Source organism: Trichosurus vulpecula, chromosome 3 (assembly GCF_011100635.1).
Source record: "Trichosurus vulpecula isolate mTriVul1 chromosome 3, mTriVul1.pri, whole genome shotgun sequence".
Classification (NCBI taxonomy): Eukaryota; Metazoa; Chordata; class Mammalia; order Diprotodontia; family Phalangeridae; genus Trichosurus; species Trichosurus vulpecula.
In genome coordinates this window covers 276,057,113-276,078,392 of record NC_050575.1, presented here as the reverse complement: position 1 = coordinate 276,078,392, position 21,280 = coordinate 276,057,113, and the positions used below count along the sequence as shown (strand labels likewise).

Sequence of the window (21,280 nt, the reverse complement as noted above, 5' to 3'; positions counted from 1 at the left end):
TTAGAGCTTTTCAACTTTTTGTTCCTTGATTTTGGCTTATAAGCAGGTGACTTTAGCTCAAAGAAACTCTGCAAAGGTATTTTTGTCCAGTTTGTTGCTTCCATAATCATAAGGAACTGGTATGGTATATAAAGTATTTTAAAGCTAAAAAAAAGTTATTCCAGGTAACTCTAAGACTGAAAATTACAAAATTCTTATAGATCTACTTTGGGAGAGGGAGTGTCCTCATGTCTGGACCCCTCTATCCCATCCTTACTCCCCACCAAGTAGAATGTAGGCCTGTGAAAAGCCATTAACTTAAACTCTGTGAAAGGTGGAAGCCCAGACATGTTGACCTGTTAAAAATCATAACTTAGATATTGAATCATAATTTTGACACTGAGTCATAGCTTAGATACTGTGATCGATGGAAGCCATAACAAGAATATTATGACCCATATGTGACCAGTACATGATCAATACACAAAACCTATGTTTGGGCATAACATTGACTTAACACTAATTTCTAAGTAGAAAACCCCCAAATATCCACCAATCTGCAGTGAAGCACCCTATGGCTCCTCCTCCCCTTTGTCTGATTTCTATATTTATCACTGGACTTTTCTAGGGTCTTTGGCAGGGTTCCATTGAATTGTCTGACAGTCATTCCAGACTGGCCATGTATTTATAATGATTGATTAAACTCCTATAATCATTCTGGAGCCTCTTGGCCTCTTCCTTTGGTACCAAACTCACCCCATGGTTAGAGAGGAGGTACAAAACTCCCCAGCCAGAGGAATTCCAGACCTTACAGCCCTTTGAGGGTACTGTTTACATGTTACTGCTGCTTCTCCCACATTCTACTAGCCGCCTCCCTCCATAAGTCTGAGAAGCCCACCCTGGTCACATGGGGCTACTGTATGATATGAGATGAAAGAATTGTCCACTGCTCAATCCTAGATTGTTTATTGAGTGCCTTCTATGGCCCATTTCTGTGCTATGGAGGTCAAAAAAGGAGAAGACATGGCTCCTTCTGACAATCTATTTGGAGAAACAAGAAGAAAGCACAAGAAACACTGAGAAAACAATGTATTTAATCAAGCTTATTGTAATTCTTGTTATTTAAGGGCAAAATTGTTTATTCTAGACAATGAATAGTATAAGATTTAGGGGAATAGGAGGCAGAGCCAAGATGGCGGATTAGAAGCAGCAATCTATCTGAACTCTTTTAACATTCCCTTCCAAACAACTTTAAAATAACACCTCAAATAAAAATTTGGAGCAATAGAACCAACAAAAAGTCAGGATGAGACATTTTTCCAGCCTGAGAAAACTTACGAGGTCAGCAGGAGAGATTGATGACACCAGGGTGGAAAACAAAGGCATAAACTCAGTAGACAACAATGTAAAAAAAACCACAAAAAACAAAAAACAGCTACAAGCAAAGCCTTAAAGAAAAATGATAATTGGACACAAGCCCAACAAGAATTCCCAGAAGATTTAAAGAAAGACATAAGAGTGGAGAATAAAAATTGGGAAAATAAATGAGAATAATGCAAGAAAATTACGAAAAGAGAATGAATAGCTTGGTAAAAGAGGCAAAAAAAATACTGAAGAAAATAACACCTTAAAATGGAATTGGCAAAATAGAAAAAGGTACAAAAGCTCACTGAGGAAAATAATTTCCTTAAAATTAGAATTGGGGCTCAGATTCAATCTAGCTCAGATTCAGTCTAGCTCAGATTCAATCTGCCCTGCTGGAATTAGCATCCCAAATGCTCAGGCTTCTTAAGAGTCTACCCAATATGGTGAATCTTTAATAAACTTTGGTTTTTTTGGCTGAAAAAAAATTAGATAATGACTCCACAAGACATCGAGAAACAATATGACAAAGTCAAAAGAATGAAAAAATAGAAGAAAATATGAAATGTCTCATTGGAAAATCAACTGACCTTGAAAATAGATCCAGAAGAGATACCTTAAGAACTATTGGACTACCTGAAAGCCATAATTAAAGAAAGAGTCTTGAAATCATATTCAAAAAATTATCAAGGAAAACTTCCCTGATATCTTAGATCCAGAGGATGAAATATAAATTGAAAGAATCTACCAATCACCTCCTGAAAGAGAGCCCCAAATGGAAACTCTAAGGAATAGTATAGCCAAATTCGATAGAGTTCCCAAATCAAGGAGAAAATATTGCAAGCAATCAAAGGAAAACCATTCAAATATTATAGAGCCAGGTCAAGATCACACAAGATTTAGCAGCTTCAACTTTAAAGGAATGGAGGGCTTACAATATATATTCTATGGCAGAAATGATTATTAAATAACCAATTGTTAATATTGGAGAAATCCAGTAATTTCGCCGCTGCTGGTGCCTCCTTTCTGGAATTACCTCTCATTTGCCCTGTATATATCTTGTATTTACATAGAAGCATGTCATTTATATGCATATTGTCTCTCCCATTAGAACGAGTTCCTTGAGATGAGGGACTGTGTTTTTGCCTTTCTTTGTAGCACTTATCACTGTGCCAGGCACATCACAGGCAAGAAAGATAGGAAAGAAGGTAGATTTTGGCTGACTCCTTCAGGGCAGTGACCTTGTCTTTGCCTTTTATCTCCAGGAGCTAGAAGGGTACCTAGCATTCACTAAGTGCTTAATAATGCAACCTGGCCAAACTGCCCTTAATTTGTTGTTGTCAATACTCAGCATTCCATCTTTTGCCTTGGTGCCTTTGAACAGCTTGTCCTCCATCCCTGGAATGCACTCCCTCCTCACTTCTACCTCCTAGAATCTATTTTCTTCAAGGCTCAGCTCAGATATCATTTCTGGTGGGAAGACCTTTTTTGTTTTGTTTTGTTTTTTGGAAGAGGGAAGGCAGGGAAATTTGGAGTGACTTATCCAAGGTCACACAGCTAGTAAGTGTGTCACATGTCTGAGGCTGGATTTGAACTCAGGTTCTCCTGACTCCAGGGCCAGTGCTCTACTCACTGCACCACCCTGCTGCCTGGAAGACCTTCTTAATGATCTTAACTGTTAGTGTCTCAATCTCCCTCAAATGATCATGTGCATAATTCCCTCTTTACAGGTAACAGTCCCCATTCAGAGAAGGCAGGAAAGACAGAGAGAGAGACAGACAGAGAGAGACAGAGGCAGACAGACAGAGAGAGACAGAGAGATAGACAGAGAGAGCTGGAGTTGGAATTAGGAAGAGGGGTTAAAATCCTAGCTCTCTCAAGTCATATGTGACCCTGCTCTTCACCACAAGCAACTCTTAAAGATTGTAAATTGAAGAATTCTTGTAGATATGCATTGGGAGAGTTTCCTCCCATCTGGACCCTGCTACCTCCCTAGTAGAATGTAAGCCCATTGAGGGCAGGTTTTCATTTTCTTTTTGTATCCAATGCCCAATACAGAGTAGGTGCTTAGTATTTGTTGGTTTGGATTGGTTTTAACTCCTAATTTACTTTCCCTATTAGTTTTTTTTTAATTTTATTTTTTAATTTATGAAATAAAAAATCATTTCCATAATATAGTACAGTAAAAAAGATGATTGTACATGAACTGCAAGTCTATTATGTGCAGCTTGAAATGATAGGGGTTCTAAGAACAAAGTTTTCCTTGCAGGTGACTTTCCTTTCAGAAGAGACAGTGTAGTGTATTGTAGAACAGTGGTGTCACATTCAAATAGAAACAGAGGTCACTACACCATATATAAGGATCTCTGGGGGCTAAATGCTGACTTAGAAAACCACAAATTAACATTATCTGTGTTTTATTGCATTTTTATTTTGTTACATATTTCCCAATTAAATCTTAATCTAGTTTGGGCTACACTTCAAAGCTGGGATTTCCATGCAGGCAGGGTGTTTGACACCTCTGGTGTGGAAGAAAATTCCCTGGACTGAGTCAAGAGCCTGGCTCTATTACCATGTTAACTTGGAAGTATATCCAAAAAAGCCAAACGTGAGAGATGTATGTAGTGTAGATTCACAACTTCATGTTTAGTCCTCTTTGTCTATTCTTCTTTGCAGAGAGAGATATTCATGTTTGTTGATATTTATTAAGTTCATAATAATAAAAACTTTTTTTTTCTAGTCTTAGCAGTCACTTACTAGTTAGTTCATAGATTATAGATTTTGTGCTAAAAGTACCTTGGAGTTCATTCACTTTCACATTCACTGTTTTTAGATGAGGAAATGTAGGCCCAGAGGGATTAAGTAATTTGCCCAAGGTCACTCAGATAACAAAAGACAGTCAGATCCTTTAATTCCAAATCCAGTACTCTTCCTATTTATCTTTCATTTCTGTAATTCAATTTCCTTATTTATTTATTTTTTTAAAAAGGTAGGTATACTAAATGATTTCCAAGGTTTCTTGTAGTTCTAACAATCACTGACCTTTCTTTTTTAAAAATTAGCCAGGGATATTACCATACAAGGATAGAACAAACCTGGAAACTACCAATTGAAGATGGGAAATAGATAATATAGGTTCTTACAATTTAACTCAACCCAGTTCAGAAAATCTGTATCTTAATGAAAATGACTACCTCAACTTAAATGTCTTAATGACCTACACAACATACTGGTAGTTATTTCTAATAACCATCCTTTAATCTACATTACACTTATTTTACCACTAGATGGCACACGCGAGTCTTTGAAGTTTTTAATAAAGGCTTATTTGTTTTACAAAGTGGGCATTTATAGAGAATTTAAGAAGTTTATTTTTTTTTTTAGAGCAATCAACTCAAATCAGGTACTCTTCAATCCCCTGAAACTGGCCTTTTTGCTGTTCCTCAGACAAGGCATCCCAGCATTTCCTTTTGCTGCCCCCTCTCCCCCCGCCCCCCCAAGTCTGTAATGCTGCCCCTTCTCATCTCTCCCTTTTGGCTTCCTGGGCTTCCTCTGAGTCCCAACTAAAATCCCATCTTCCACCAGAAGCCTTTCCCAATCCCTCTTAATTGTGGTGCCCTCCCTCCGTTATTTCCTATTTATCCTGTATATAGATTTTCATCATTGTTCTTTGTATGATGTCCCCCCCCCCCCACTAGATTGTGCACTCCTCAGGGTAAAGACTCTCTTTTATCTCTTTTTCATATCTCTAGCACTTGACACAGTGCGGGGCATCTCATCGGCTCTTAATGTTTACTGACTGACTGATTTTAAACATATTTTTGGTGATTGCACTGCCAGAGAAACACCTTTGTTTGACAACTGTTGGAGTGTCCACTCTGAGAAGGCAGTGGGGGTATATTAGAAAAAGCAAGGGACGTGGAATCAGAAGACCCAGGTTCAAATCTCATCCCTCTGACACTGCCTACTTGTGTGAGACCTTGGAAGTCACTTAGCCCACTTCATATTTATTTATTTTTTTTTGCAGGGGGGGAAGGCAGGGCAATTGGGGTTAAGTGACCGGCCCAGGGTCACACAGCTAGTAAATGTGTCAAGTGTCTGAGGCCGCATTTGAACTTAGGTACTCCTGACTTCAGGGCTGGTGATCTACTCACCGTGCCACCTAGCTGCCTCAACCCACTTCAAAGCATAGCTGTAGAGACTAAGAGACTAGCAGATTTATCACCTCCCCCCCCCTTTTTTTTTTTCCCGGGAAGAGGAAAGCTGGAACCTATTTATTTAGAGAACGGATGAGAGAGAGGTAGGATTTAACCCAGCCTTCTGAACTCTTTTGAGCCCTCTGATATTGGGTACAAAGCCTTATTGATCTAAGATTTTCTGACATTCCCTCATTTATTTACAATGACTGGCTTCTGCAGCTAAGCTTTCTGACTATACCTCTTCTTGCCCACCCTCTCTGTCCTCTAAACTTCATGGTTTAGCCCTAAGCAGTATGGTAAGAATTACATTTTAAATTTCATTTAGCTAATTGGTCTTTTCTCTTAAAACCCCTGCTGTTAACATCCAATTTGCATAAGGCAGCTGTAGTTTTCATTTTTATATTCTCAGACTCCCATCTCTAAAGCAGTTGTAGAAAATGGCCATTCCCTTGATTTCCCCTTGTTCTCATGGGGCTCCTGCCTAATCATGAGGGACTGAAAATGGGTTTGGTCTCTAGACAACTGGACTGCCAAGGGCATGCCTAGGCAAACTGCAGCTCTGTTATTCTTGTTTTGTTGTTCAGTCTCATTTCAGTTGTGTCTGACTCTTCGTGACTCCATCTGGGGTTTTCTTGGCAGAGAGACTGGAGTGATTTGCCATTTCCTTCTCTAGCTCATTTTACAGATGAGGAAACTGAGGCAAACAGGGTTCAGTGGCTTGTCCAGGGTCACATTTACAGGAAGATCAATTTTCCTGACTTCAGATCTGGCACTCTACCCACTACAACACCTAGCTGTCCCATAAACTGAAGCTGCTCTGATACAAAATAATACAGGAATTTATCAATCTCTGCCACTTTTGGATCCGACAGGCAAATTAGTTACCCGGAAAGACATAAATAGTGTAATTTTTCTCTGCATAATAATATACTTACAGGGACAAATATCTTCAGGTCCTGATAAATGAATGAAAAATTATTTAAGTCCTTACTATATACCAAGCACTGTGCTAAGCATTAGGAATATTAATGAGATACTAATGAGACAGTTTCTGCCTTCAAGGATCTTCTATTTCTAATTAAAGAAGACCATTCTATCTAGGGGAGTGTTGGGCAGGCTAAAAATAGGCTGGGGAGGAACACCATCGGTGAGTTGATGCACAGGAAAATCAATAAGGAACAACGTTAGTAAAGTAGAATTGATTTGGACAAGAGGGGAGGAGGAGATGATCACGGAACAGGGTGGATGGCAAGATGGCCAGCATGGATGGGCTGTGAAGGCAAACTGGTCTAGATTGGCTAGATAGAAGTAGGCTAGTTGGATATGCACTCACATAGTCATGGAACAAGACGGCTCAGCCTGGCATGAGAATCTCAAAGATGAGTGGGTAACTCCCTCAGGAATGTTTGGTCTAGATGTGCTATTCTAGGTGAGAAGTGGGATACCAGCAGGATAGATGGCTGGATGGGATGTGTAGCATGATTTAAATAAAGCCACACAAGACAACAGTGGCCTGGCCAGTGGGCCTGTGGGCAAGTCTGTGTTTAAAAATGGAAAATAAAACTCCTAGTGCTACAAATTACCAATTCATGAGCTTTTGTAAAATGCACATTCTATGCTTTATTAAGCAGGTGGTCATGTCCCAAATAAATGACATATATGTGCCAACTCCAAAAAAGCTGTGAATTATCTATATAGAAATTCCATTTATATAAATAATTATAGATAGAATTTTATAGGGAAGGGTTTTCCAACAGCTCTAGAAACAGAAATTTATCTTTCTTAGGTTTTTTTTTTTTTTGGCAGGGAGGTTATTATTCTATGAAATTCTCAAATTTCAAAGAAACTGTTTGCCACGATTAAGCTTCAGTTGTCAGGATAATAGTTTACAGGATTGTATACTGGTATTCAATGATGGTGTCTAAAGGTGACTTTGTGATGAAACCCACAGAACAATTTATTTCCTTCTGGGTATAGTTTTAGAACTCTAAGAAGCAAGGTTCTAATAGGATCATGGAACAGTTTGCTCATATTTCTTTGGTAACCTCCCTTTAATTAGCAAATCAATTTCAGTCACTGAAGCCATTCAGGTTAGGGAATGTTTATATGGTTTCTGATATTGTACCTATTATAATGTTTGCAAGACTGACTTATAAATCAAACTGCTACATTTGCCCCAAAGAGGGTAAGCTCCTAGGGCCACACTTGCTGTCTAGATTTCCTTGAGACTAGTAGCCATTTTTTTTTCATTGCCAAAGTTTCATTCTGAAGCTCCTACTTTGGAATCTTCTATCACAAAAAAAGTTTACAAATATTATAAACTGAGATGTTTTTTAAACTATCATTGTAAAGTAAAATTGTACATACTGTTCCAAACCATCTTTGAAAACACAGACCCAAACTTTTCATATATAAACTATACACAAAACAAGACACTGTACATTTTGTTTTGTTTTTGGATATTAAGGTATGAAGGTTGCAGAGTTTCTCAAGAGTCTTCAGCCTTAACTATAAAGGTTTTGTTCCTTTAAAAGAGAATCAGCATCAATACTTAGAACAGCTCCTTGCCTGTTGCCAAAGGAAACGTTTCAGAACGTGTATAAGATACATATACTGGTGGGACAGAAAATTCAATAGAAGCAACTCCATCTACTTCTTGGTATTGTTTTGACACACAAAATTTTTTAAAAAGTGAATACGTATTACTTTGTTAAATGAGTACTTGAACCAGTAGCCTTTTTGTTAATTTTTCCAGGATGTATCATCTAACAAAACATTAAAAAAAAAAATCTAGAGAAAGGCCTCTAGTGCATTGGGTGGATCCTTTCAATTCTACGGAGGAATTTTCAGTGAATTAGTGACACCGACCTCTTGGTTGTTTCATGAACAAGACACTTCATCTCTTGGATCCAGGCATTTTCTCTGGCTATTCTGCATGCCTGGAATGCTCTCCTCAACTCTACCCTTCCTGGCTTCCTTTAAATCCTGACATAAAATCCCATCTTTTACAGGAAGCCTTTCCCAACCCTTCTTAATTCTACTGTCTTCCCTCTGTTAATTATTTCCTATTTCTCCTATACTTAGTTTGCTTTGTATATATTTCTTTGCATGATTTCTACTTCATTTGATTGTGAACTCCTTGAGAGCTGGGGCTGTCTTTTGCCTCTTTTTGTATCCCAAGCACTTGGGACAGTGCTTGGCATATGGCAGGGACTGGATAAACGTTTATTAATTGATTGATTGGTGGACAAGAATTACATAGGATGAAAAGGCATGTATGGGTTGTACTCTGCCCCAGTGATTTACTAGTGAATACAATGAAATATATATAATATGTACACTTCTATACACACATATATTTATACACATATATCGTATGTATATACATTTATATATACATATGCACATACACATGTGATTGATCACCCATAGGCCACAATTTACAAGCTTTATTAATGGTCATTTGTAGTTGGGAAAAATACAAATGTACCTAGGCAAAGGTTTTGTTCACTAAATTCTATCAAAAAAGACTTCTTGAGCTCCTACATTTTGGGCACATTAGGATATAGTCCTTTAATGCTCAGAATGAAAATGACATAAGAAGTTTTACAACATAGTCCAAGATTAACTAGAGTCTTTGTTCAATCTATTTTCTTTCTTTTCAGGGAAATCATGATTGATTGCCACAGCTGGTTTTTTCTTGGACAGTTCTTCAGCTGAAAAGTCTTATAGATTTTCATTCATTTCAGTTTCAGTGAATTGACTGGAAATCCATGTTTTCATAATCAAAAATCAATGATACCTTTGCTGGTGATAATGTGGTAGCCATTATCAACATTAAAAAAATTCAACATTTAAGCATTACCACTTTTAGATTTCATTAGATCGCAAAGGGATGAATGAGTTGGAGGGAGTACTTCCACCAATGAGATCATGGATTCACTAAATTACTGAAGCATCCTTCTCCCCACACTGTGAGAAAGGGTAAACTAGCCTTGAACAGTATCCTGTATCCTAGTTTGGATTCGGAGTAGTTTGGTTCTTTTCTTTTTCTGTATATTTTTCTAGTCGAAGTAGCCATTTGGACCAGTATTGGGAACACAGCTTTGAGTCCATGAAATGCGTGTGAGCAGGGGATCCATCTTTGTAGGCCACCACAATTAAACCACATTGAACCTGAGGAAAAACACATAATATTTTCAGCAAGTTCTAAAATAGGCCTAGAGCTCTGGTATATTGTCTTCATCTTTCAGGTAAAAAAACCTAAGCTCAAGATAAAGCAATCTACAAGTTGTTTTCATGTTCACCTAGGTGTATTTGGCACAAGACTCTGGACCAAGCTACACATCCACCATAAAGGACAATTGGATGGCTTTGGAGCGTCACAGGCAGAAAGCAATAAATGCCTGATGGACTGGAACGGAAGATGATAAGTAGAGAAGTCCAGAGAGGAAGGGGAATGAAAGAAAGTCCTTTTCAGACTGACTGAGGGGCAAGAAGGAGATTAAGCATAAAGGACCACAAAGACGGAATAAACAAAGCACAAATGAAGCAAGGCCCTTAAACAAATACCAAGCAAAGCTTACAGTTCAGGTCAAAAGACTGACCTCAAAGTTATAGTTGGCATCGTGGTTAATGGCTCCAACATATGCTACCACTTGTAAGGGGTTGTCAAATGTGTTCCGGATAAATGGTTTTGGTTTCTCTGATGTCTTCCAATCGATCACACACAGCTTACCCCTACAATGAAACCGATACAAAAGCCTGACTTTCAGGTTAGGCCGCTAAGCAAGAACAATACTGGAGTGAAGGCCCTCACTACACACCCTTTCCTACATATTACTCATGACATTTTAGCAGTCTGTCTCAATTCCTCACAGTAAGGTGCATTCCATTTGAAAAGACTCTTCCCCTTGGGTTTTTAATCCTTTTAGGAGAAGAAAGACAACACTGCCAATAATAACTTTGTTAGCTCCTTTTTCCCAGTGAGAAGCTCTTTAACCTTTCCTTGACACGCTAATTCAAAGTAATTATTAGCTGCTGCCTTTCAGGGCACACAATGCAATTTGCTTCCTGTGGTGCTATGGTGAGTACCTCAGGCAGGGGGGCACATGTGAGTACTAGCTACAGTAACAGCATCTGCTCACTTAAGTCTCATTTTCTTAATTCTGGCATCTATACTCTTTCCTTCACACCTCCTCTGTGTGACCTCATTTTCACACAAAAGGGTGACAGAAAAAGGAGAGCATAGATCCAGCTTGACATATCACTTGTGTACTTAACAGTTATATGACTGATGGGTGTGTCATATTCTAGCCTTTAGTTTTCTCATCTGTAAAATGCGGATAATGACAGCTGGACTATCTGACTCAAAGGGCTGTCATTGACATCAATGAGATAAGGTAGGTAAAGTATTTGGTAAACATCAAAGTACCAACTATAGGTCAGTTATTATATTCTACTTCAGATTTCCATTGCAATGAATAATTAAAAACCATGACTTTTATTATTACAAACTAAAAATCATGACAAAGTAGTACTTCTTGTCTGAAACCCAAAAGAGAAAAAGTCCATCAATATCAATGAAATTTACTGACACAGCTGGGGGTGCAGTGGATGGAGTGATGGGCCTGGAGTCAGGAAGACCTGTATTCAAATCCTTCCTCGGACACTTCCTAGCTGTGTGACCCTGGACAAGTCACTTGACCTCTCTGTGCCTCAGCTGCCTCTTCTGTAAAATGGGAATAGCAATAGTACTTAATTTCCAGGGTTGTTTTGGGTATAAAATGAGATTTTTGCAAAGCACTTTGCAAACTTTCTAGCTATACAAATGTTACCTATTATTACTGTGCACTATGTGCAGAATGAATTCCCTGATGTGAAAAACATTACCAAACTCAAAAGAATAAAAATGAAAAAGAGAAAAATGGCAATTCTGCAAAAGTAAATACTTCAACTACATGTGACAATATATGCCCCCAACCTCTGTAAAGAAGGAAGGGAGGTACATTCTCAGTTCTCTTCTTCTGGGTCAAGCTTGGGCATTCTAATTACACAGCATTTAATTTTGACTTTTTTTTTTGTTCTGACAAGTGGAACAGCTTTAGAAGTTACATGTTGAATTTATGACATATTTAATAAGAAAAGCAAGCCATACAAAATCAAGATTTGTGGTTTCTAGTAGTCTTCTTTTTCTATTCAACTTTACATATACGGAAATGCCTATTTTATTTGGTATTTGTTAAGTTCAAAATAAAAAATAAATTTTTTTATTGACATTTTTTTTCATCACCTTTATCTCCAAACATATTCTTCCCCTACTCCTTTACATGGAGAGCCACCCCTTTTAACAAAGAACTGAGAAAGAGAGGGAAAAAGCAGTTCGTACAAACATGTCAAGTAAGACTGACAACATATGCATTGCCCTATTCCCATCTTCCCCAAGCTCTGCAAAGAGAAGGCAGTACGTTTTCTCCTCTCTTTTTCTAGGTCAAGCTTGATCATTTAAATTTAGTTAACTTAGCATTCAGGTTTTTTCTTTCTGTTCTTTCCCTTTATATTGTTGTAGGGCTTGTGTATATTGTTTTCCTGGTTCTGCTTCCTTTGCTCTTCATTAATTCATTTAAATTTTCCCATGTGTCTTTAGATTCCTCATAATTGTTTCTTATGGGGCAGTAATTCTTCATTATATTTGTGTCCCACAATGTTAGCCATTCCCCAATCAATGGGTGTCTTCTTTGTTTCCAGTTCTTATGAATTAAAGTTCTTAAAAAATTACTCCATTTTCTCATATTGCTTCTGGTGGGTCTTATGTTATTCCAGTTTCCTTTCCTTCATATCTGAAGGCTTTTCTCCTGGTTGCCTGAAGAATTTTTGCTTATCACTGGAATTAAGTTTAACCACTATGTGAATTAGAGCTTGCTGCACAGATTTTTTGTGGAGACAACCTGTGGATTCTTTCAATTGGCACTTTGTTTTCTGTATCCAGAAATTCTGGACAGCCTTCTTGTATTATTTCTTGCATTATGGTGTTCAGGTTTTTAGACTTGTGCTCCTTCTGGGAGATCCATAATCCATAAGTTGTCTCTATTGAGCTCATAGATCAATATATTTTGTTTATGTAGAGATCATGTTTTCCTTTTTTGCTTCTCTTCTTTTAGCTTGTCTTTTCCTTCTTTGCACTTTCATTCCCAATCGGCTATCCTGTTTCTTTGGTGAGACTCACCACCATGGATTAAAATTTTTCTGTTCTGCTAATTATTTCTGCTGTGTATAAGACCTAAATTCTGCTTTCATGATTTTTATTTCTCTTTTAAGCCATTCAGGAATATACTGTTCTGGTCCCGTGCTCTTTTGTTGATCTGTAGGTTCCTTTGCTTTATCAGGTATCGATTCATTTTCCTTTATCTCTAAATATTTATTCACAGATGCTTGTGCTCTTTCCCCTGATCTGGAGGCCATTTTACTCTGTTATTAATAACCTCCCTGTTGGGTTATCTGTTTATGTCCAAAGTGTTTGAGTTTTCTTGCTCCTGAGATCTTTGGCAATTTCAGTGTTTATTTTTTATTTTCCTCTCTTGCCCACTTTTTGACTCCTCTTTTGATGGCGGTTTCCCTGGGTGCTGGATCTCAAAACCATCTCAGCCTCCTCCCATATTGGGCAGTTCACATTTCATCTGCCTCAGTTTCTGTCCTAAGTGACTTCTGAGGGGATAGAACTAGCCTCAGCTGGATGCTGGGCTCTTTTCCTCAGGTTTGGTAGAATGCCTCACATTCCCTTTGTCCCTCAGTTTTCTGCTTCAGTTGCCAAGCTGCTGTTCCAGCCAGAGCAAGCTTCTGCCTTTTGGTTTTCCACAGCACTGAGAGGAGGGCAGAGTTGTGCCTATAAGCTTGCGTAGTTCTGTCTGAACAAGGTGGGCAGTGGGGGAAGAAGTGCTGAGTGAGTGTATTAGGGGTTAGGGATTAACCTTCCATGCTGTTAGTTTGTCAGGTTTTTACCTTATTAAGGTCCTTGGTGTCCTGCACCACGGAGATAGCTGAAATTACTTTACCCCTTGAACTTAAGTTCTATTTTAGAGAGGTTTGAGAGGTCATGAGGATCAGATAAATTGTCTAGTTTTTTATATCCCTGCTATTCCTGATTTTTAACCAAGGTTTTAAAAGCTAAGACATTCTATTTCTAAGGATATTTGTATATTTTTTTTTTGGATATTTGTATTTTTAAAGGGACTGCTTGGAGACAGGAAAGCTTTTAAAATACCCAAAAAGAAATTTTAATGGGAGCATGATAGGGGTTGGGTTTCTTTTGGGGCACTTTATTTCCTTCCCTAAGGGGCCAGAATTTTAGAATAAAATATAGGAATGTACATTGAAGCACCATGCTATCTGGAAAGAACATTAGATTTGGAATCAGAGGACTTAGCCGACTTAGGATTTAGCAGCTCTGCCACTCATGAGCTGTGATCTTGAGTAAAGCATTTAACTTCTCTGAGCCTGAATTTCATCATCTACATACCACATATAATACATGTACTACTGACCTCTTAGGTTTGTGAGGAAAGCTCTCTGTAAACTTTAAAGGGTTACTGAAATGAGAGTTATTTTTGGGTTGAGGCACCTCAATGCACTCTTCTTTCTCTGTAGTCATGAGGTTTAGGGGAATTTTCTCTTGGGAGGGGGTTCCTCAAAGTTCCCATGTCATACTACAATGGTTTCTCAAGATGCGGGGCAAGGATGGATAAAAATAGAGCATGCCACCTTTAAAAGATTGTTGACTGTTATAATAAGGGGATTTTTGTTGTCAATACTAGTGTGTTGTTAGTGCATTTGCACTATAGAGCTTTATAAAGCACTTTTCAGAAAATAACTTTGTCATGACATTAAAATATACTATCTTACTCAATAAAAATTGCTCTACTTCCCTATTCACAATGATCATGATGTAGTAAAAAAATTTTAAAACACAGCAACAGCGTATGAACTTATTAAAACTTCATAAGATTTGGGCCATGGGTGTGTTATAATTTGCATGGCTTTTTTGTTAACTTTTATTACTTAATCCTCTTAATATCCCACTGAAATAATTAACAATGTATGGGCAGCTAGGTGGTAAAGTAGATAGAGTACTGGGTCTGGAGTCAGAAAGACTCATCTTCTTGAGTTCAAATCTAGCTTCAAACACCTACTAGCTGTGTGACCCTGGGCAAGTCAGTTAACCCTGTTTGCCTCAGTTTCCTCATCTGTAAAATGAGCTGGAGAAGGAAATGGCAAACCACAGTATCTTTCCCAAGAAAACCTCAAATGGGGTTGTAAAGCATCAGACATGACTGAAATGAATGAACAATGGTTATTTTACAGATGAAGCAACTGAAGCACATACCTGTTAAGTGGTCAAAACTAGCAGTCTAGAGAGAGAGCAGGAGTTACTATCGTCCTTCTCTCGGTCTCTAAGCTGTTGAATAACCCAACTCCCCACCCAGTCTCAAATCTTTTATAAAAGACATTAAACTGTACTTTAAGATTCATTATCATCAGGTTATATCCAGCATGTACCACTTTTGTCTCCTGTCCGCTGCTTTTCATTAATACTTTTTATTAGAAAAAAGAAAAAAAGAATGACTGCAGTTTTATCAGGTCACAGAAGAGGATCTTTGACAAGTTATTTCTGAATTTGGAAATGGTGACAAATTTGGCAGAGGAAATTTTTGTATTGCCCAGGGTTTTTGCCTAGGTCACAAAATGAGGAAGAACCAAGAACAGACGACTTTTAAGGTCGATAAATCATAGCATTATCCTTGGGAAAATAGGAAAGACATGAAGAAATAAGTTTTGCTGTCTGCCCTGGGCAGAACCAACCATTTGTATTTTACAGCATCAGAACAAGAGCTTTAATCAGTTGATAACAAGAGTAGTAAATGACACGAATAAAGTGTTTTAACGTTCGTGAAGCACTTTATCTACATTATCTCGTTTGGTCCAACAACAACTCTGCGTTAGGTGCTACTGTTATTCCCATTCTGCAGATGAGGAAACTGAGGCTTAGAAAGATTATGTGATGTCTTCAGTCACACAGCCACAGATAAGAGGTGGGGGTGAGCGGCGTCAAAATTAGTTCTAAGTCTAGGGCTCCACTGGGAACAGCAGACTACCTCAGATATGGGACTGTGCTTGGTAGACAGGAGGAAAGAGCTAAGGAATGGGTTATGCCCTGGGCTACTGAGGTATGGGAGGTCAATACAGACTAACATCCTGTTATGGACTGGACTCATTCCTACCTTAAATAAGCAGTTTTCAGGCACTGTAGAGACAAGCCTGGAGAAGAGGAGTAGGGCCTTGGAAACAATGGACAAAATAAAAGGTAGTATTTGGCAGAGATGATGCCATCCATATGACTTAATTTTTCTCCAGCTGCTATGGATATCTATAATATAGTACTTACCGATATTCAGCTACACAGTCTATTAGGCCCAGATACTTAAGGGTCTCGTGATGAACTGCACTTTCTAGAGCTCTTACTCCACTTACGTCTTTTAGGACATGCCAGACACTTGCTACATAGCCAGAGCTAATAGTTTTTTCATCTAATTCCTTTAATTGCTCTTGGGATGAAAGCATGGCTTCTAATGCTTCATGGAAGTGTTTTCCTTGCAAAAATATGTCTAAGAGAAAAAAAAAGCAGAAAAAATAAAACCTCAAAATTGGCACTAAGAAAAGTCCCTAATTAAAACAAGCATACCTTATTAAAACAATTTTAGAACCACAATTATTACAGAAATACTTTCTTTAAAATAGTTTCTGAACAGGCTACTTTCAAAATTGTAATCATTTTGAATTGTTTCAAGATAATAAAAAGAATTTAAACAAGTGTTCCATGAGAACGCTCTAGTGTGAACTAACTAGGACTCGGCTAGTGGCAAACAGCTTTTTCAAAGGAACTGAAGAATCAGTTAGACTCGAACTGTTAAAAGAGTGTTTGATCCATTTCTTTTTTCTGGATTGAGGAGAAGAATCGTATTTTTATGCAACTTTTGGTGCCGATTCTTGCTCCTGGACCTTACATTTACTCACAGGTCCATAAAATGAATCGTTTCTTACAACCATGATTCTGGTGTAAGAGAACTAATTGTGGTTGACGCAATAGAATGAATTAAGTTAACAGTATTGGTCGAGGTCGACTTCTTGATTAAAGGGTCATTGTAAGGAGGCCTGAGCCTCCCCCGGGAGAAGCTAGCTAATCAGAAGAAGGTGAGGCCTTAGGGGCAAAGAATGCAAGTGCAGTTTAAGAAGTCATCCAAGCAAGGGTAGAATGAGCTTTCAGGGTGAAGAAGTTGTTGTAGCTTGTAGAGAAAGTCCCAAGGAGATATGAGAGTCAGTAGTGTCACCCGGACAAGGATGAAGACTACTTAGGTCATTCTTGCTCAGGTAGAAAGCTAGCAAGGCAGAGTGTAAATAAATAACACTGAATTCAGAGTCAGAGGACTTGTGTGCAAATCCTGCCTCTACTCACTCATGTGATCTTAGGCAGGACACTTAAGTTCTTTGTTTCATTTTCTAAATTGTTAAATGAGAAGAAGGTTGGATTTGTGACCCTCTAAGGTTCCCTCCACCTCTAAATCTGGATGACTTCAATGACTCTTGATTCCTTTTGCAGCTGCCTCCCTAGTGGTTTGACAACTAGTTTTCTCTCTGCTTTCATTGTTATAATTTCTGTTTCTGAAAGATAATTTTTTCTTCAAAATCCTGCTAAATTCGATACTTAGCATTCAAAGTATGCCCTAGGAGCTGAGACAGTAATATTGTAAGTTAGTTTACTTATTTTCAATAAGATGTTAGATTTGACGGGTTGGCATGGTTTTACCAAAATCTGAATTCAGACTATGTGTTATTGTTTATTGATAGTGTTTTCAATGATATTATAGTCAATTTAATTAGAATTAAAAAGGGTTTATTTCCTATTATCTTAAATATGCAATGTGAACAGTTGAAAAAAATTTCTCTTTTAATCATAGGAAAGCATCGTGGCACAGTAGATGGAAAGCCAGGAAGCGCTGGATTCTGCTTCTGACAGTCGCAGATCTTAGGGATGTCAATTAACCTCTTTCTAAGATAGTGGTACCAGACTCAAATAGAAATGGGGCCACACAAGGAACCCTGTGGTCTGCATATTGACTTAGAAAACCACATATGTTCATATATTTCTTTTTTACTCATACATCAACACATTAAAATCAGATAAGGACTACATTTTAACCTGGTTTTGGGCAGTACTTGGGAGTGTTGTGGGCTGGGTGTTTGCTTTAAGATTACATATGGAAAACAAGGTGCCAAAGAGCATTAATAGGAGCTTCCTTAACTGGTAGCTTCACGAAAAAGTGAAATCACATGTCTAGTTCCTATGCCTAATCAAGGAAAACAAGTAATTCTAATATGGAAATTTGCAGTGGATTTTAAGCAACATTTAAAAACCATTTAAAAAATGGTTCCCTTCTTATCATCACAGACTAAAAAAATTCTTATATTCAATATACAATAGCACTATGTATCCCAGAAAACATAACTAGTACAAAAATGGAGTGAATTACCTTTAGTATATTCTGCAAAGCCATCCTCTCCTAGTTCCAGAATCATTCCCCGTTTCCACCTCTCCAGATTTAAGATTTGTTTTGCTGTCATGGTTTGCTGAAGGATTCGAGTAACGCTAGGCATTTTATTTTTTTGCAAAGGTATTTTCAAAGGAACTGATGAATCAGTTGGAATGTTTGATACATTTCTTTTTTCTGGATTGAGGAGAAGAATTGTATTTTGTGTAACTATTGGTCCAGATTCTTGCTCTTGAGCCTTACATTTACTCACAGGTCCATATAATAAATCATCTTCTTGAAACAACGATTCTGGTGTCTGACAACTAATTTTGGTTGATACAATAGAACGTATTAAATTAGAGTATTTGTTTTGGTCGACTTCTTGATAAGGGTTTTTTTTCTTCTTCTGGCTACAAAAGTAACGTGAAGTAGAGAAACCCACAGAAGGAGCTAGTTCTATGAAGAACCTACTTGATCTTCCAAGCTTCTTGCATATGCTTGATAGTGACTGCATTTTTTAGGCTCTAAATTTACATGGAATATAATTTATTCCAAAGTTCTCCCTCTTCTACTTCAAATGTCAATGGGCTTTCTGGGGGTATCCTATGAAAGGTAAAAGGTAATGTTAGTGATCAGTATTTTGATATAGAAATAGAAGTTAGAGAAAGTAAGATTCAACAAAGCAGTTTAATATTTTTTTCCCCAGTAATTTTCCATGCTAGCACTCCTACTTAGCAAAACTTGTACATGACTTTTCAGGGCACTGAACCATTTATGTTGATCATCCAGGCAATCCAGCCTCTCTGCAAAGCATACAAAAAGACATATCTGGAGTGTGCGCTGTGATTACTGGGGAAATTTCAGAATATTAGTAGAAGTTATTGTCTAAGACAGTTCTTAGGGTACATGAAATAAATTTCCCAATACTCGCAGAATCGTAAAATTTCAAAGCTGGACAAGCTGAATCATTGACTGTATGATCTATCTTCTTCATTCTATGTATGAGTAAACTTTTGTCTACATTTCAGTAGAGTTTAAGACAAAGCAGCACTAACTGTGAAATGAGGAAGCTGGCTTAGATGAGCTCTAAACTGTCTTCCAACTCTAATCCTTTGATCTAGTGCCCCTAGCAAAGTATCCATCGATTGGTCAACAAACATTTATTAAGTGCCTACTCTGTTGAGAAACTGTATTGACCTGAGGCTACAAAGACAACTGACTCTCACACTCACTCACACATACACACACACTTTCTCTCTCTCTCTCCTCAAACAAACAAAACTCAGTTCCTAGCCTTGATGAGGAACCTCCATTTAATGGGAGAGACAACTCCTAAGCATACACAAAATTGATAGAAGAAAAACTTTTTTTTGGTGGGATGGAGAGAGGGCATGAAAAGCTGGGGAACTAAGGAAAAATTTCATGCATAAGGCGGTGGCTGAGCAGAGTTCTGGTGAAAACAAGGGGCACAGGTGATGGGGGAATGCATTTCAGGCACGGGAAACAGCCAGTGCAAAAGCAGGAGTTGGAGTGTCATTTATGAGGAATAGAAAGGGGTAGTTTGGACATAGCAAATACTTGATATTTTGTTGAGCTGTGAAACAGTTAACCAGAGAGCCTGTTTGGAATAATAATAATTAAAATGACCAAGAGCTAACATTTATATAGTGCTTACCACGTGCTAGGCACACTGGCCTTGGAATCGGGTTTTAAATTCTACTTCTGACACTGGCACTGTGACCATTTCTCTGAGCCTCAGTTTATTTATAAATGGAGGATGACAGTGTCTATAGTAGCTAACTTACAGGATTGTGGGTGAGGCTCAAACCACCCCATCTACTGCATAAAGCGCTTTGAAAATGTTAAAGCACTGTGCCAGTTACATAAGTTAGGGGGAGGACAGGTGCAACAGCCATCTGGACCTGGGAATCAGACACACCTGAGTTCAAATTAATTAAAATCCCGCCTCAGACACTTACTAGCTATTTTGCCCTGGGCAAGTTACTTAAAATCTCCCCGCCTCAGTTCTGGGGTATAATAGCACCTACTTCCCACGGCTGTTGTGAGGGAAAAAATGAGATATTTGTATCGCGTTTTGCAAACCTTAAAGTGTCACATAAAAGGTATTTATTATCACAAAAAGCAGTTATTAATAGGGCTGTGCAAAGCAATGAGAATAGAGACAAATGGGAAAGGTTGTTCTCAAAGGCAGTTTGACATTCTACGCAGAGAATACGATCTATACACAACTAAGTAAAACCAAAGTTTCTACAAAGTAATTTCAAGAGGGGGAGCATGGGGTGAGAGGAGGGGGAGGGGGACCGTCAGAGAAGCTCTCCTATAGGAGATGGCACCCGAGTTGTTCTTTGCGGGGTGCTGTATTCCTAGAAAGGTGGAAAAGAAGGACGTTCTAGACTGCACGAAGGCAGGAGATGGAATGTCGTTATTATTATTGTTAAACACACCTGGGAGGGAGTTAATCGTCTCTCACCGCTATGGCGACAGCTACAAACATGGGCCCCAATCTCAGGAGAGGACAAAGCGGCCATGGACGGCTGCGGGCGACCTTCTTATGACAATGTTAATGACTATAAAATAATAACAGGTAGCATTTACAGAGCCCCGGATTAGGAGACGGCGGGAAGAAAGAATTTGGCGCCCAATGGCTGAGCTCGCGCCTCCGCAGTGCGTGCGCGCACTCGCGGGCGTGCGCGTGCCTGCGGAGGACGTAGAAGCGCGAGGCAGGGAAAGGATCCCGGGCTGAAGGGGAGTGGGAGGAAATGGAGTCATAGCGTGCGCCCTAACACTGGAGTCCGCTTAAAGCCCTCGCAAGCAGCTGAAGGCTGGCGGGAGGGTTGGACGGGAGGCAGGGCCCTGATTGTACCTTTCCCGGGTTCCACTCTTTTGACAGCTCCTTGCAGCGCCATGATGTGGCGGGCAGCAGCTCCCGCGAGACTTCTCGCGACCCGTAGTTTTAAAGCGTCCCACAAACCAGACCTAGCCGAAGGTTGGGGAGCGGAGCGACCGTATCCGTCATGCTCTGCGGCTGCCATTCCCCGCTCCGCCCCTCACCCACTTTCGTCGCTAAGGCCAGTGGCCCCTTAAAACTGAAACTCGGAACGAGGAGCGGGAGGTTGGTCACGTGGCCAGCCTCGGCTC

General features: G+C 38.9%; 1 protein-coding gene across 3 annotated transcripts; it reads right to left on the bottom strand.

Annotated features, from left to right (window-relative positions):
* Nucleotides 1-8,974: 8,974 nt before the first annotated feature.
* On the bottom strand, nucleotides 8,975-21,145 carry MGME1 (mitochondrial genome maintenance exonuclease 1). 3 transcript variants are annotated; one of them, XM_036752525.1, is made up of 6 exons: nucleotides 21,006-21,145; nucleotides 18,122-18,724; nucleotides 15,979-16,198; nucleotides 15,815-15,871; nucleotides 10,148-10,280; nucleotides 8,975-9,716 (listed from the first exon to the last, which is right to left on the bottom strand). In XM_036752525.1, the coding sequence occupies exons 2-6, from the start codon at nucleotides 18,633-18,635 to the stop codon at nucleotides 9,555-9,557; spliced, it is 1,086 nt and encodes a 361-aa protein (XP_036608420.1). In that variant the 5' UTR covers nucleotides 18,636-18,724; nucleotides 21,006-21,145; the 3' UTR covers nucleotides 8,975-9,554. The 3 variants fall into 3 exon arrangements, with proteins under 3 accessions (XP_036608420.1, XP_036608421.1, XP_036608422.1); XM_036752526.1 differs by lacking the exon at nucleotides 21,006-21,145 and adding an exon at nucleotides 20,587-20,809; XM_036752527.1 differs by lacking the exon at nucleotides 15,815-15,871 and having other exon boundaries at nucleotides 9,534-9,716.
* Nucleotides 21,146-21,280: the final 135 nt, after the last annotated feature.

Excerpts from the sequence above, each read along its gene's own strand:
- MGME1 (XM_036752525.1), bottom strand. The coding sequence starts at position 18,635 with ATGCAGTCACTATCAAGCATATGCAAGAAGCTTGGAAGATCAAGTAGG. Across the intron at positions 16,199-18,121 it reads CTTTGCAGAATATACTAAAG|ACATATTTTTGCAAGGAAAA; the intron begins GTAATTCACTCC and ends TTTTTCTCTTAG. Across the intron at positions 9,717-10,147 it reads ATGCCAACTATAACTTTGAG|GTTCAATGTGGTTTAATTGT; the intron begins GTCAGTCTTTTG and ends GTTTTTCCTCAG.